Raw genomic sequence first — 15,903 nt, 5'->3', positions numbered from 1 at the left:
TCCCACAAATTATTATTCCGTGTCAAACCCTACAATTCCCAGAATGCAAACAACCATAATGAGCTATGCAAAGATATTTAGCCAGTAAGAAAGATTTATACATATATATAGCTAATACAGGCTGTAACTTGGGATCAATGTGAGAAAAGTAAGTTTCTATTTATTCAAGTTAGAGTTTATAGTAGTGCTTTTAAAATTTTAACATGAAACTATTGTTTATTTTAGAGCGCCTCTTAAAATGTTATGTGACAATATGAAGTATCAAATTGTTTCCAGAGCCTTCTATGGTTGTAAGTATTAATATAGTGATTTAATTTACACAGGCTTGTCACTCACTACAACAAATGTTCAAAAATATAAATAAGATACTGGGGCACTTTGTCGGCCCAGTTCAGGGAGCGCCAGATTCATGAAGAACGGGCGCCAGAAATCATGAATCTGGTGTACCCTGCATTATACACAGGCAAGCCACACTTAGTGCAATTTGAACCATTCTTAGTAAATGTGCCCCACTGTGTTTTATTTGGTTGTATGATATTATTTTCAAATTACAATATATATTCTCGAGTATAAGCTGACCCAAGTATAAGCTGAGGCCCCTAATTTTACCACAAAATCGTGGTAAAACCTATTTTTTTTACTCGATTATAAGCCGAGTTTGGGTTTTCAGCACATTTTTTTGTGCTGAAAAACTAGGCTTATACTCGAGTATACACTCACCGGCCACTTTATTAGGTACACCATGCTAGTAACGGGTTGGACCCCCTTTTGCCTTCAGAACTGCCTCAATTCTTCGTGGCATAGATTCAACAAGGTGCTGGAAGCATTCCTCAGAGATTTTGGTCCATATTGACATGATGGCATCACACAGTTGCCGCAGATTTGTCGGCTGCACATCCATGATGCGAATCTCCCGTTCCACCACATCCCAAAGATGCTCTATTGGATTGAGATCTGGTGACTGTGGAGGCCATTTGAGTTCAGTGAACTCATTGTCATGTTCAGGAAACCAGTCTGAGATGATTCCAGCTTTATGACATGGCGCATTATCCTGCTGAAAGTAGCCATCAGATGTTGGGTACATTGTGGTCATAAAGGGATGGACATGGTCAGCAACAATACTCAGGTAGGCTGTGGCGTTGCAACGATGCTCAATTGGTACCAAGGGGCCCAAAGAGTGCCAAGAAAATATTCCTCACACCATGACACCACCACCACCAGCCTGAACCGTTGATACAAGGCAGGATGGATCCATGCTTTCATGTTGTTGACGCCAAATTCTGACCCTACCATCCGAATGTCGCAGCAGAAATCGAGACTCATCAGACCAGGCAACGTTTTTCCAATCTTCTACTGTCCAATTTCGATGAGCTTGTGCAAATTGTAGCCTCAGTTTCCTGTTCTTAGCTGAAAGGAGTGGCACCCGGTGTGGTCTTCTGCTGCTGTTGCCCATCTGCCTCAAAGTTCGGCGTACTGTGCGTTCAGAGATGCTCTTCTGCCTACCTTGGTTGTAACTGGTGGTGATTTGAGTCACTGTTGCATTTCTATCAGCTCGAACCAGTCTGCCCATTCTCCTCTGACCTCTGGCATCAACAAGGCATTTCCGCCCACAGAACTGCCGCTCACTGGATGTTTTTCCTTTTTCGGACCATTCTCTGTAAACCCTAGAGATGGTTGTGCGTGAAAATCCCAGTAGATCAGCAGTATCTGAAATACTCAGACCAGCCCTTCTGGCACCAACAACCATGCCACGTTCAAAGGCACTCAATCTCATACTGATGCTCGGTTTGAACTGTAGGAGATTGTCTTGACCATGTCTACATGCCTAAATGCACTGAGTTGCCGCCACGTGATCGGCTGATTAGAAATTATATGTTAACGAGCAGTTGGACAGGTGTACCTAATAAAGTGACCGATGAGTGTATATGGTAACTTTTTTAAAAATATAATTTTAAAAAAGTAAGCAATAAACATATGGAATTGTTGTGTCCATAAAATCTGAACTATTTACACTAAATATTTATCCCTCAAAGTGGACACTTTATGGAGAGTTTGCCAATTAAGTCTGCCTTATAGGCGTGAGGAGACTTAAAGCCATAGATGCTCCACTAGGGAATTCTGGGAAAAATGCTAATCCGTTTTCCAAGGTGTTATATGGAAAACAATGCCTTTTTTTGCTACTGTGAAAGGCAGCCCCCTTAACATGAAGTATAACCTAGAAGAAGTCAAATAACATGATGTGGGATTAATCCAAACCAGTATATCTATTCCAGAAGCAACAGACTCCCAACTGTAGACAGCACTGTTTTGACCTGGTTGGGTCTCCTCAGTACAGCGTGGAGAACTTGTTTGGCTCCCTAGCGGAACATCTGTGGCTTTAAGTCACCACATGCCTATAAGGTGGCCTTAAATGGCAACCTCTCCACAAGAAGAGGTTTACCTTCTGACCCTAGCAGTGGCGTAACTAGAAGAGGCTGGGCCCCATGACGAACTTCTGCATGGGGCCCCCCTTCCCCTTAGGGCGAATTCACATGGCACACGGGACAGGAGGAGAGGGTGAGCGTTGCATGGCGCACAGCGTCGTATTACGGGAAAAGATAGGACATGTCATATCTTCTCCCAGGGTACGGATCGGTACGGTGCAGCACCGTACCGCGCTGTGCGCCCATTGCGGCTAATGGAGAACGTATATACGTCCCCTAATGGCCGTGTGAATGTAAAAAAATATACATACATATTTCTACACGTTTATACATTTACACACATTTCTATACTTGTACACACAAACATGTATACACTTAGGCTACATTCACACACATGTATGGGGGACGTATATACGGCCGATATACGTTCCCCATACACTTCTATGGGCTCACGGCCCTGTACGGGAGCAGTACGGTGCAGCACACGTGCGGCACCGTACCGCTCCGTAGCCCGGGAAAAGATAGGACATGTCCTATCTTTTCCCGTGATCGGGCAACGTGCGCTGTATCTTCCTATGGGGAGGGGCGGGGGTGGGCAGCGCTCTTCCCCTGCTCCTCTCCGCAGCACCGATGCACATACACAGCTCATACACCATATAAACTCACACAGCACATACACAGCTCATACACCATATAAACTCACACAGCACATACACTCACACAGCACACACCAAACACTCACAGCGCACCCACCACATTCACACACTCACAGGGCGCACACACCATAAACAAACTGCATATACACTCACACAGCTCATACACCATATACACTCACACAGCACATACATTCACACAGCATACACCATACACAAACAGCATATGCACTCACACAGCACATACACAGCTCATACACCATATACACTCACACATCACATACATACACTCACACAGCATATACACAACACTGCACATGAACTCACACACACAACACGTCCACACACACACACACAGTACATACATAGAGGGACTTACATCGGAGGACCGAAAGACCGGTGGAGTGAGGAGTAGCGGAGGATCAGAGAGGAGTAGAGAACCGGAGGAGCGGGCCGACACGTGCTCCGGAGTCCTGGAGGCTGTCGGCGGTGTCAGGAGAGCACGGAGAGCTGGGGGAAGAGCGGCCAGCGTTGTAATCGGGCAGGAGGGAGAGTGGCCGGCTGTGCTGCTGGCCAGTGGGGGAGGACCGCCGGCTACACTGGCGAGTAGGAGGGAAGAAGTGTCTGCTGCCGATGCAGCCGATGCATGACAGGGGGGGCCCGGGCCGCTACAGCCATAGGCATTAGTGACAGCCCCAGCCCTTCTGATGGGCCCGGTCTCATTGCCGACCGTTGCGACCCCGGTAGGTACGCCACTGGACCCTAGTAAACAGCTTCTCACACAGACAAACCAGTTCCCTAAACTGTCCTGAGGAGACCCATCCAGGTCATAACAGTGCTGTCTACAGTTGGGAGTATGTTGCTTCTGGAATAGATATACTGGTTTGGCTTAATCCCACATCATGTTATTATACTTCTTGTAGGTCATACTTTGTGTTAAGGGGGCTGCCTTTCAAGGTAGCAAAAGAAGAATTTTCCATTTAACACCTTGGAAAATGGATCTGCATTCTTCCCACTCGACACTAGGAAAATAAAATAATATAAGGATGATTGGCATACTCTGGTCAACTTTCTGCAAAAAGAAATGGAATGAAAAGGGATAAGAATGAAACTAATAAAACTAAAGCTTCTCCTGAAAAATAATAATGTTCACTTTTCTCAAAAAATAATGAAACTACAGGTCTCAGAAGGTTTTTGTTATCATGTGAAAGTAGCAAAACCGCTATTTCAATTAGTTTATTATTATCTCTGTAATAGTTGCCAAAATAATGAAGGGGATTCCCTTAATTTTTGACAGAGCAGGACCTCTGCACTGCTCTCTCCATCTTCTGGGCCACCCCAACATAAAATTCGAAGAACTTGGGTGACATCATTTTATATGACAACCTTAGATCATATCGTTTTTGTTTTGTTTTTCGTTCAAATCTGGGGAGCATCTTATGGTAAGGTGCATCTTATATTTTAAAAATAACAACCCCTTTAAGCTTTTTTTTATTAGTTGTCTTACAATAAATGTTCTATACATGGTACTAATGGTGTTAATGAATACATTATTACGGTTTACAAATATTTTCTTTATTTGATGATGAATCTTATTTTTTTTCTTAGGGCTTGCCTACTGCAGACACTTGTCTACTGTGAGAACACATTTATCAGCATTGGTAAATCATAAAATTGTATATCCAGATGTGCCACTTGATGCAAACTTTGGCCTTACGTTAGATATATGGCAAAAATATTTAGAAGATAGTACGGTGAGTAAATAAGTATAATTAAAAGACATACAAAATTCAAAGATTCAATTTAAAAATGTCTTACCTTTTTTTTAATTTTTTTTATTTTTTACTTGAAGACTGGAACCCAGTAGATAGAACAGAAAAAAGTCACTTAAAGTATGGAGCAGTTAAAATTATGTTTGTATGCAATGGGTGAATAAATCAGACAGGGGCCCAAGGATAATGTTTTTTTCTGTTATTTTCTGGTATTTAGACCATGATGGTCAACAGGAGCTTTGTATTCTTCGCTTTGTAAATAAAAGTACAGCTTTCTTATGGTGGAACAGTAGATAGACCATGTAGATAATCAATTTTGGCTGAAGTTCCACAATATCCGTTTGTCTTACTGTGTTTCCTCAAAGTAAAGCATGCTCCAAAATAAGCCCTTGCATCATTTTCAACCTGCTAAGAGTATTGAATATAAGCCCTACTCTGAAAATAAGCCCTGGTTGCAGGGGGCCCACACAAGGTGCCAAAGAACTGGAGATCTCTACCAAATAGCACCCTGAGGCTAGTATGCTTCTCTTTGAAGTTATTCTGACTGAAGGCTTCTACTTGCATCTCAGCCTTTTTTGAATGATTTGAGGATATTGTTTTGTGTAGCTGTTTGTGATAGTCAGCATTTTGGAGTCTGACCACAGTTCTGCACTGTTTCCCCAAAACTCCCATATAAGTTACAAAAACGGCATCACTTAGGCGCCATGCACACGACCCTATTTGTGGCCATGATCTTTGTGGCAAATGATGCTTTGTTCAATTTTATTTCTTCTTTGATCAGAGATACGAAGAACAGGAACTTTTACGTCTTATTTATTATGGGGGAATTCAACATGAGATCCGAAAAGAAGTCTGGCCTTTTCTTCTTGGACACTATCAGTTTGGAATGACAGATGCAGAAAGAAAAGAGGTATTTTTCAAAATGTGCTGCACAATGTCCACAGGGCCATTTTCAAGCATTTTTCACTTTGGACTCGTAGCCTAAATCACCAAAATTTGCTAATTTTTGCAGCAGAAATATGCTGCATTTCTAGGGCCGTAGAGTCGGTAAGACAAACTTCGGACTCAAACTCCGCAATTTCACTAACTCCAACTCCACCAAAATGATCACCGACGGCAAGTACACTCTGACTTCACAGCCATGGCTTCCTGATTACTGTAGTAATCCCTCTGATTTGTAGCAGAGGAGCTTCTCTACTGAGCATGTACATATTCATCTCCACTAAAATCCTGGAACATGGGTGCACAAGTGCGGCTGACGGCTACATGTAAAGTCTCGAGAAGGAGCCTTGAAAGCCGCAGTCATTAGCGCAGTAGGCCAGGTAGCAGTGTGTGTGCAGCTGAGACATCCTCACTGCTTCAGGGTTCTCCCCTGCTGCTCTGCTCTGTGTCTTGACTCCTGATGCTGGCTGAATGCATCAGTATCAGGGCCCAGAGCAGCCCCAGGGGCAGGAGAGGATCCTGGAGTGGTAAGTACTGTACTGCTCTAGGGTCCATTCCTGCTCCTGGCACAGTTCTGCACAGAGCTGAGCAGCACATGGATGATGAAAAAAAGCTGCAGTGTGGCAGAGAGGAGCCAGGAAAGAAGAGTTTGCTTTTTTTTTGTTTGCTCTGTTGGTCTCCAGTATTATTTGTCTGCTATTCAGTCTCCAGTATTATATGTCTGCTCTGTGGTCTTTTATCATTGTGTGCTCTAGGGTTATCACTGTTATTGTCTGTTATGAATACAGTATTTGGTCTCTCTTGTGGTATTTATTGCTGTACTTTGGTATTTATCACTTCTGGGGTGGCATTTCATGCTGTACAATGTAGCCCTTGGACTAATAAATGGTGTTCTACCCTTAGATCAGGAATAGAACAGACATTTAAAGGAAATTTTTCATAATTTTTATAATTTATTATATACCGTATATATTATATTTTTGAAGTTAGAGTTCGTCACCAACTTCACAAACTTGGCCCTTCCCACTTCAGATTTTAACCTTTGCACTCTAAATAGCATCAGGCTAGGCATGAGTGAATTTGCACAGCCTTGGATAGCTTTGAAATGATTTCTTTCAAAATATCCCACATTATTCATTGTATTTTACCTCTTTTTTTTTTATTCCCTATTAATAGATATATTCTGTTTAACCAGAAGTTTCAGCAGACTTCTCATTATCCAGATCCTGTTATACCTCGGTCTATATGGCATTATTAAAATATAGGGACTAGGGTTGCACCGATACTCAAAATTCTGGTGTGATACTGATACCTGGAGAAGTATCACGATACTTGATACTGATAGAATACTTTCAAGAAAAGAAAAAACATATTTTCTCGATTCATTGTTAAGGGTGATGTCACATGGAGAGTTCACATCGCGTTTAGAAACGCAATGCAAATATCTGGGCTCAGCCCAATCGCATATGAGTTTTCAGTGGAACGGTGAAGGTTGTTCTGGTAATATGAATATAAAACGTCTAATTTATTTTGTGTCTTGTACATTTTTATTCAATTTAACTGTATTAATTATATGTTTAAAAAAAACAGATAATCTAGTGATCTATAGAGAGATCTCTGAGAAGATTCATCCCTTTATACCAGTGCATTGAGCTTATAATTATATGAAAGTTCTAGTCAGAAAAAAATCCTCCTATTGCCTTTCAGTCCCATGGTCTTATGGATAGAGGCATTGATCTCTATGGCATGTCAAAGTGAATTACAATACATTTGATGTTTAATTTCTTTGTCCTTGGACTAGGTAGATGATCAAATCCGTGCCTGCTACGAACAAACCATGGCAGAATGGCTTGGTTGTGAGGCTATTGTGCGGCAAAGAGAGAAAGAAACTCATGCAGCTGCTCTATTGAAGTGTTCTTCTGGAGCCAGTCTAGACATACAAATCCAGAGAATGATGCATAGAGACTCCACAGTCAGCAATGAGGTTGGTTGCAGAAGTCTGAATGAAGTGTTATATTATGACACAATAGATGAAAGAGCGTTTTAAGGCTAAAATCTATATAAAAGTTTAGTAACTTATGCTGCGCTGTTTTATTAACAATATGTTGTACTCAATGATCTAAACATTAAAGGGGTATTCTCATCTGGGCATTCACATCCAGATTCATGAATTTGTTATATATAAACATTTCTTCAATTACATGTTATTAAAAAAAATGTTCCTGTGTGAAGATAATTTCTCATAAATGTTCACACAGGAACAATTTTTTAAATAACCGATTGTAGAAATGTTTACACATGGCAAATTAATTTAATTAAATGTGAATGCTTTTCTCCTCTCCGAACCTGTCATCAGGAATGTGATTTTTTTTTTTTTTAGCTGGTGACAGGTTCCAATAGCCTATGTCAGTGATGGCAAACCTTTTAGACACCGAGTGCCCGAACTACAACCAAAACCCCACGTATTTTCCGCAAAGTGCCAATGCGACAATTTAAGCAGTAACTTATGACTCCCTGCTCTTTCACAGGTGTAAATTGTATAGGCACCTCAGGACACCAATACAGTAGAAAGAAGGAGAAGTTTGGATTATCATTGTAGCTTCCTTCTAGGGACCTGGGCTGCCTGGGACTGCAAGAGGTCTTGAGTCCTGTCTGGCAGACCCTGCCCTGGGGACATGGCAAGGGTGCCCATATAGAGGGCTCTGAGTGCCACCTCTGGCACTCGTGCCATAGGTTCGCCACCACTGGCCTATGTTATGCTGATTTTAAAAATGCCTTTGTCAGCTTTGTGAATCCTTAGTAGTAGTTTCTAATAGTTTATTTTGCATAACCTGTGGCAGAGAGCAACTGCAGCTGGTGTGTTCCTGTGTCGCCTCTTCTCCACACTCATGCATTTCCCTCACCCCCCCCCCACTTCCTATTATGTGCATTGTGCAGGTGGGTAGGGAGGGCGACACACATGCTACTCTGTAGCTGCCTCCCCCCTTGGAATAGCCACGTGCTAATAGCATCCAGGTAATGTAAAATAAACTACTGAAATGATTCAGAATGTTGACAAAGGTATTTTTAAAATCAGGCTTTTGGAACCTGACACCATTTTAAAATCACATCCCTGGTGACAGGTTACATCAATGTCTGAGGCATATATAAAACTGAGGCATAGTTTTCCATTTCTTTTTTTTTTTTTTTAAACCTTTTTTATTGAAAAATCAAGGTATGTAGGCTGCTCCTCTACATGAATTTCTGACTTTCAAGAGCTATAGTGACATGATGTGGGATATAGCACTGTGGTATAGTTTTGCTTTTCCAACCCTATAAAACTTATTTGCATATACCGTCCCCCAAATCCCCTGCAGAGTATGCAAGCTGAGGTGTATGTTACGTGTGACTGAATGGCTGAGGTGTATGTTGCATAGGACTGCATGGCTGGTGCCGACTGAGGTATATGCTACATGGGACTGCATGTCTGGTGCAGGCTGAGGTGCATGTTATGTGGGACTGCATGGCTGAGGTGTATGTTACATGGGACTGCATTTCTGGAGCGGGCTGAGGTGTATGTTGCATGGGACTGTGTGGCTGGTGAAGGCTAAGGTGTATGTTACATAGGACTGTGTGGCTCGTGCCGACGGAGGTATATGTTACATGGGACTGCACGTCTGGTGCAGGCTGAGGTGTATGTTACATGGAAAATCGTGTCTGGAACGGGCTGAGGTATATGTTACATGGGACTGTGTGGCTGTTGCCGACTTGGGTATATGCTACATGGGATTGCTTGTCTGGAGCGGGCTGAGGTGTATGTTACATGGGACTGTGTGTCTGGTGCAGGCTGATGTGTATGTTAAATTGGGACTGTATTGCTGATGTGTATGTTACATGGGACTGTGTGGCTGAGGTGGATGTTACATGGGATTGCATGGCTGTGTGGGCTGAGGTGTATGTTACTTGGGACTGCATGTCCAGTAGGGGTTTAGGTGTATGTTACATGGGACTGCATATCTGGTAGGTGTGAAGGTAGATATAAAGATGTGTTACTGGTGGCGAGGCGGCTGTATGTAGCTGTGTTACTGGGGGCGAGGCGGGTGTATGTAGCTGTGTTACTGGGGGCGAGGCGGCTGTATGTAGCTGTGTTACTGGGGGCGAGGCGGCTGTATGTAGCTTTGTTACTGGGGATGACGCGGCTGTATGTAGCTGTCTTACTGGCGAAGAGGCGGCTGTATGTAGCCGCGTTACTGGGGGCCAGGCGGCTGTATGTAGCCGCGTTACTGGGGGCCAGGCGGCTGTATGTAGCCGCGTTACTGGGGGCCAGGCGGCTGTATGTAGCCGCGTTACTGGGGGCCAGGCGGCTGTATGTAGCCGCGTTACTGGGGGCCAGGCGGCTGTATGTAGCCGCGTTACTGGGGGCCAGGCGGCTGTATGTAGCCGCGTTACTGGGGGCCAGGCGGCTGTATGTAGCCGCTTACTGGGGGCCAGGCGGCTGTATGTAGCCGCTTACTGGGGGCCAGGCGGCTGTATGTAGCCGCTTACTGGGGGGCCAGGCGGCTGTATGTAGCCGCGTTACTGGGGGCCAGGCGGCTGTATGTAGCCGCGTTACTGGGGGCCAGGCGGCTGTATGTAGCCGCGTTACTGGGGGCCAGGCGGCTGTATGTAGCCGCGTTACTGGGGGCCAGGCGGCTGTATGTAGCCGCGTTACTGGGGGCCAGGCGGCTGTATGTAGCCGCGTTACTGGGGGCCAGGCGGCTGTATGTAGCCGCGTTACTGGGGGCCAGGCGGCTGTATGTAGCCGCGTTACTGGGGGCCAGGCGGCTGTATGTAGCCGCGTTACTGGGGGCCAGGCGGCTGTATGTAGCCGCGTTACTGGGGGCCAGGCGGCTGTATGTAGCCGCGTTACTGGGGGCCAGGCGGCTGTATGTAGCCGCGTTACTGGGGGCCAGGCGGCTGTATGTAGCCGCTTACTGGGGGCCAGGCGGCTGTATGTAGCCGCGTTATTGGGGGCCAGGCGGCTGTATGTAGCCGCGTTACTGGGGGCCAGGCGGCTGTATGTAGCCGCGTTACTGGGGGCCAGGCGGCTGTATGTAGCCGCGTTACTGGGGGCCAGGCGGCTGTATGTAGCCGCGTTACTGGGGGCCAGGCGGCTGTATGTAGCCGCGTTACTGGGGGCCAGGCGGCTGTATGTAGCCGCGTTACTGGGGGCCAGGCGGCTGTATGTAGCCGCGTTACTGGGGGCCAGGCGGCTGTATGTAGCCGCGTTACTGGGGGCCAGGCGGCTGTATGTAGCCGCGTTACTGGGGGCCAGGCGGCTGTATGTAGCCGCGTTACTGGGGGCCAGGCGGCTGTATGTAGCCGCGTTACTGGGGGCCAGGCGGCTGTATGTAGCCGCGTTACTGGGGGCCAGGCGGCTGTATGTAGCCGCGTTACTGGGGGCCAGGCGGCTGTATGTAGCCGCGTTACTGGGGGCCAGGCGGCTGTATGTAGCCGCGTTACTGGGGGCCAGGCGGCTGTATGTAGCCGCGTTACTGGGGGCCAGGCGGCTGTATGTAGCCGCGTTACTGGGGGCCAGGCGGCTGTATGTAGCCGCGTTACTGGGGGCCAGGCGGCTGTATGTAGCCGCGTTACTGGGGGCCAGGCGGCTGTATGTAGCCGCGTTACTGGGGGCCAGGCGGCTGTATGTAGCCGCGTTACTGGGGGCCAGGCGGCTGTATGTAGCCGCGTTACTGGGGGCCAGGCGGCTGTATGTAGCCGCGTTACTGGGGGCCAGGCGGCTGTATGTAGCCGCGTTACTGGGGGCCAGGCGGCTGTATGTAGCCGCGTTACTGGGGGCCAGGCGGCTGTATGTAGCCGCGTTACTGGGGGCCAGGCGGCTGTATGTAGCCGCGTTACTGGGGGCCAGGCGGCTGTATGTAGCCGCGTTACTGGGGGCCAGGCGGCTGTATGTAGCCGCTTTACTGGGGGCCAGGCGGCTGTATGTAGCCGCTTTACTGGGGGCCAGGCGGCTGTATGTAGCCGCATTACTGGGGGACAGGCGGCTGTATGTAGCCGCATTACTGGGGGCCAGGCGGCTGTATATAGCCGCATTACTGGGGGCCAGGCCGCGGCTGTATGTAGCCATGTTACTCGCCTATTATGATCCGCACCTGCTCTTGGGTTCAGACATTACATAGTTGGTGTATGTATCTGTGCTTTTTGGTCTCAAATAGCCCTCTTGATCTCGACTGCATTACATATATCAGTGCTACCCACCCATAATGTTTTGTTACTGGACGATACGAAATCTAGAGTTAAAAATCGGGCCCATAAGCTCTGTCAGTTCATTTGTATAGCATCTAGGATGCTTATTGCTGCCAGTCAAAAGTCCCCACATGTCTCAGTGGCTCAGATCAGGACCAGGGTTTCGATTCATTAAAAAATTTCTGTGGTCAGAGATAACAGAGGAGAGGAAGCCTTTAACCCCTTAAGGGCGCAGCCATTTTACAACTTAAGCCTCAATCGCATTCTTTGTATTCTGACTTGCGTCGCTTTATATGGTTATAACTTTTGAACACTGTTACTTATCTAAACGATTCTGAGATTGTTTTTTACCCACATGTTTTACTTCATTTTAGTGGTAAATGTTGGCTTCTAAGTTTTGCGTTTATTTACAAAATAAATAGAAAAAAAAATTGCCATTTTTGAAATTTGAAATCATTGCGTTTTGAGGCAGATAGATTTACCACCCAAATAAGTTGCTGAATAACATTTCCCATAGGTCTACTTTACATATTCATAATTTGTGAACTGTCTGGATAATTTATTTTGATGTCACGCAGCTTACAAATAGATTGTGTTTCAGTATTTTGAGAATTCACTATTTTGGGGATAAATACTGTTTTGAATGAAATTTTAAATGTTTAGCATTTATCTTTATTCTAAGGGTTGATACGATTGCAGGGATACCATACTTGAATATTTTTCTTATGTTTTACTAAATTTGTCAAATAAAAGTTTTTGGCTACATATCTGGTTGATGGCTCGTTTTTGCGGGACATGTTGTACTTTGCAACAGTATTATTCTGGAGTAAGTGTTTTTTTTTATCACTTTTTAAAATTTTTATGGCGTTCATCATACAGTTTCAACAATTATTTAATTTTTATTCTACGGGTTGTCATGGACTCGGTGATACTATAAATGTGGGGTTTGTGTTATGATTTAGACTTTATTTTTTAGTGTTATATGTAATGGGGCTTATGGACATTTTTACTGATTTTATTATTTTATTTTTTATTGAAAACTTTTTTTTTTTTACTATTTCCACCATGGGACGTGAACAAGTAATCATCCGATTGCTTGTTCATGATAATACTCTGGAATACTGATGTATTGTAGGGTATTAGCAGTGTCAGCCTATGCACATGTCATAGACGCCATCTTACTAGCATTGCCTGCAGGCAGCTCTGGGGTCCTGATCGAAAATGGCTCGGTGGGGGGGGGGGGTTATCGTGGGGGAAAGACCCCACAAAGGCAAGTTAAATGCCACAGTAGCGCTGACCGCGGCATTTAATGGGTTAAACACCCGTGATTGGAGCCCACTACAATTACCGCTGAGACCCCGTGAACCCAATGCCGGCTTGGCTCCGGTGCAGAGCCGAACCGGCATCAGCTCAGCTCCGTACTGGCAATGCGCTGATCGCGGGAGCCCGTGCCGTACTGGTATGGCACAGATCGCTAAGGGGTTAATAAAACCTGGCAACCCTGGATTAACTAAATTCATCTACTTGATTCTTCTGTGGCTTTAGCTTCAAAGTCTTTGATCATACGTACTGCTAGCGCTGCATTTACAAACGCTGCGCTAGGGTATGGGGCCAGGCGTATGCGATCGGGCTGAGGTCCACCCCGTCATGAGTTACGTCATGGCAATCGCCTAGGCTCAGAAGCTGAGCCCGTGTGATCGCCGCGTACTGCCGGGATCCTGCGGTGATCACGCGGGCTAAGCTTCTGAGCCTAGGCGATTGCCATGACATAACTCTAAGTCAAGGTGCGGAAACTACACGCATCCTATGACGTAGAATTACATCAGGGTGCGCAAAGGGGTAACAGCAGTAACAGCTAGGATCACGACTATCGCGATCCCGCCTGTTTAACCCTATAGACTATAGTGCATCGCCGTTATGATTCCCGCCCTCCATGTGATCATTGCCATGGCAACCCTGAGGTCTGATAAGGCCCCTAGAGCTGCCATCAGTAGCAGTTTGTTAGGATCGTGCTCTCTGCACGATCTAACAGTGCAGCTGTCAGCCTGTGCAGAAAGCATAGACTGACTATGTTATATGTTGAAATACATTAATATTGCATTGTATTGCAATGAACAAGTAATCACTTGTTCTTGACCCACCTGGGGACAAAATAAAACTGTGAAAAAAAGAAGAAGAAGAAAAGTCACCTGAAGTCTCATCCCATGCAATAATCAAATAAAACATAAAAAGTGACCTAAAATCATCCAAAAAACACACAACATATTGGGTATCACAACCCATACAATAAAATAAAATTGTCACTGAACCTGTACGGTGAACGCTGCAAAAAAATATGCCAAGAGAAAGTATAGCTTGTCCTGCAAAAAATAAGCTCTAAAACAGCTCTGTAAACAAAAAAAATATATAAATGTTATACTCATTGTAACATGGTGATGCAAAAACAAGCAAATTTCTCACAAAATGAGTTACATATTCTGCAAAGCAAGTTTACCATAAAAAGGCTATATAAATGGGGTATCGCCGTAATGGTGACGATCCATAGAATAAAGATAGCACATTATTTTTATGGTACGGTGAACGCCCGGGAAAAACTATGCTAAAAACCATAAACAAAAATTAATCATTTTTGTAAACACCACTAAGAAAAATCTGATTATTAACTATTGAACATCCCGGAAATTATCTACCTGAAAAGTGTTATCTCATCCACAAAAAATGAATCCCCAATATGTCAAAATTCCAAAAAAATAAACATTTTATAGCCCGTAAAATGTGACAATGTAGATCTGCTCTGCCCTGTGAAACATCTAAAAGGTTAACACACTTCTTAAAGTCAATTTTTCACACATTGAGGGGTGTAGTTTCTAAAATGACATAATTTACGCGGTTTTACTATTTAGGCCTCTCAAAGTCAATTAAAGCTGAGCAGGTGACTCTAAATAAGGGTTTTGGCAATTTTCATAAAGATTTGAAGAATTGTACCCACAATTCTGAACCTCCTAACAACCTTGAAAAGTGAGAGAATGCATAAAAACCCAATGCCCATATAAAGCAGACATTTGGGAAATGTTAGTTGTAAATTTACCTGGGTGCTACTACTATCTATCTACCTGAAAAGCCGAAAATTTTGAACTTTTTGCCAAATTTCAATTTTTTAACTAAACACAAAAGATATCATCAAAATGTTTCTATTACTTTGTTTTCTCGTCTTACATTGTACTTTAATCTCAAAATCCCCTGAATATGTTAAAGCTTTACAAAGGTATAACCTCCTATAGTGACACAGGGCAAATTTTACAATTCAGGCCTGGTCCAAAGGCCCTAGAATGGCTTAGACCTGAAGTGGTTAAGGTTAAAGGAAACCGTTACCATGTACCATAAAACAATTACTTCCCTGCTGTGCTGTATTTGGTCTAAAGGTTAATTCTCCAAATGTAATAGAAAAAGAAATGTAAAGAATTTAAAGTTTTAAATCACTCTTTTGGAGCCATTTGCTTATTGTGTGTGAAATCTAGTTCAGGTTCATGCGATACTACTCTAATTTTTTGGTACTTGTTGACTTTAAACAAAAGTTTACCAATGTTTTCCAGTCTTCTCAAAGCTGTAGTTCTGATCGTCAAAATCATGCTCGTCTTCAGAGTGACTCCAGTACAAGTACACAGGTAAGGATGCTGATTACTGAGGTGAATTCTCAATCTGTCCATAATTAAAGGAACAAAATACAATAGAAAAAATATGGTATTGAAATTCCGTCTCACCTGCTGTGGTTAGTTCAAATATTCTTTTCTGCACGTGGTGCAAAGGCTGGTCTGGTACATGGTCATATGATGTCACACAGGTAAATGGCTCATTTAGTAATCAGAGCCGTTTGTTGTAACAAGCCGT

The 15,903-nt window shown here is 44.4% G+C and overlaps 1 protein-coding gene across 1 annotated transcript in view; it reads left to right on the top strand.

The window, feature by feature from the left end:
• Positions 1–15,903, top strand: part of SGSM1 (small G protein signaling modulator 1) — a 139,199-nt gene that overhangs the window by 98,835 nt on the left and 24,461 nt on the right. The window contains exons 14-18 of the mRNA XM_072147125.1: positions 226–290; positions 4,685–4,830; positions 5,630–5,758; positions 7,592–7,774; positions 15,609–15,680. Coding sequence (XP_072003226.1) covers positions 226–290; positions 4,685–4,830; positions 5,630–5,758; positions 7,592–7,774; positions 15,609–15,680 — 595 coding nt within the window. The remainder of the gene's footprint in view (positions 1–225; positions 291–4,684; positions 4,831–5,629; positions 5,759–7,591; positions 7,775–15,608; positions 15,681–15,903) is intronic.

The sequence above is a fragment of the Engystomops pustulosus genome, chromosome 1 (genome assembly GCF_040894005.1).
Source record: "Engystomops pustulosus chromosome 1, aEngPut4.maternal, whole genome shotgun sequence".
Lineage (NCBI taxonomy): Eukaryota > Metazoa > Chordata > Amphibia > Anura > Leptodactylidae > Engystomops > Engystomops pustulosus.
The sequence above is the reverse complement of the archived record's forward strand: the minus strand, read 5'-3'. Positions and strand labels throughout refer to the sequence as shown.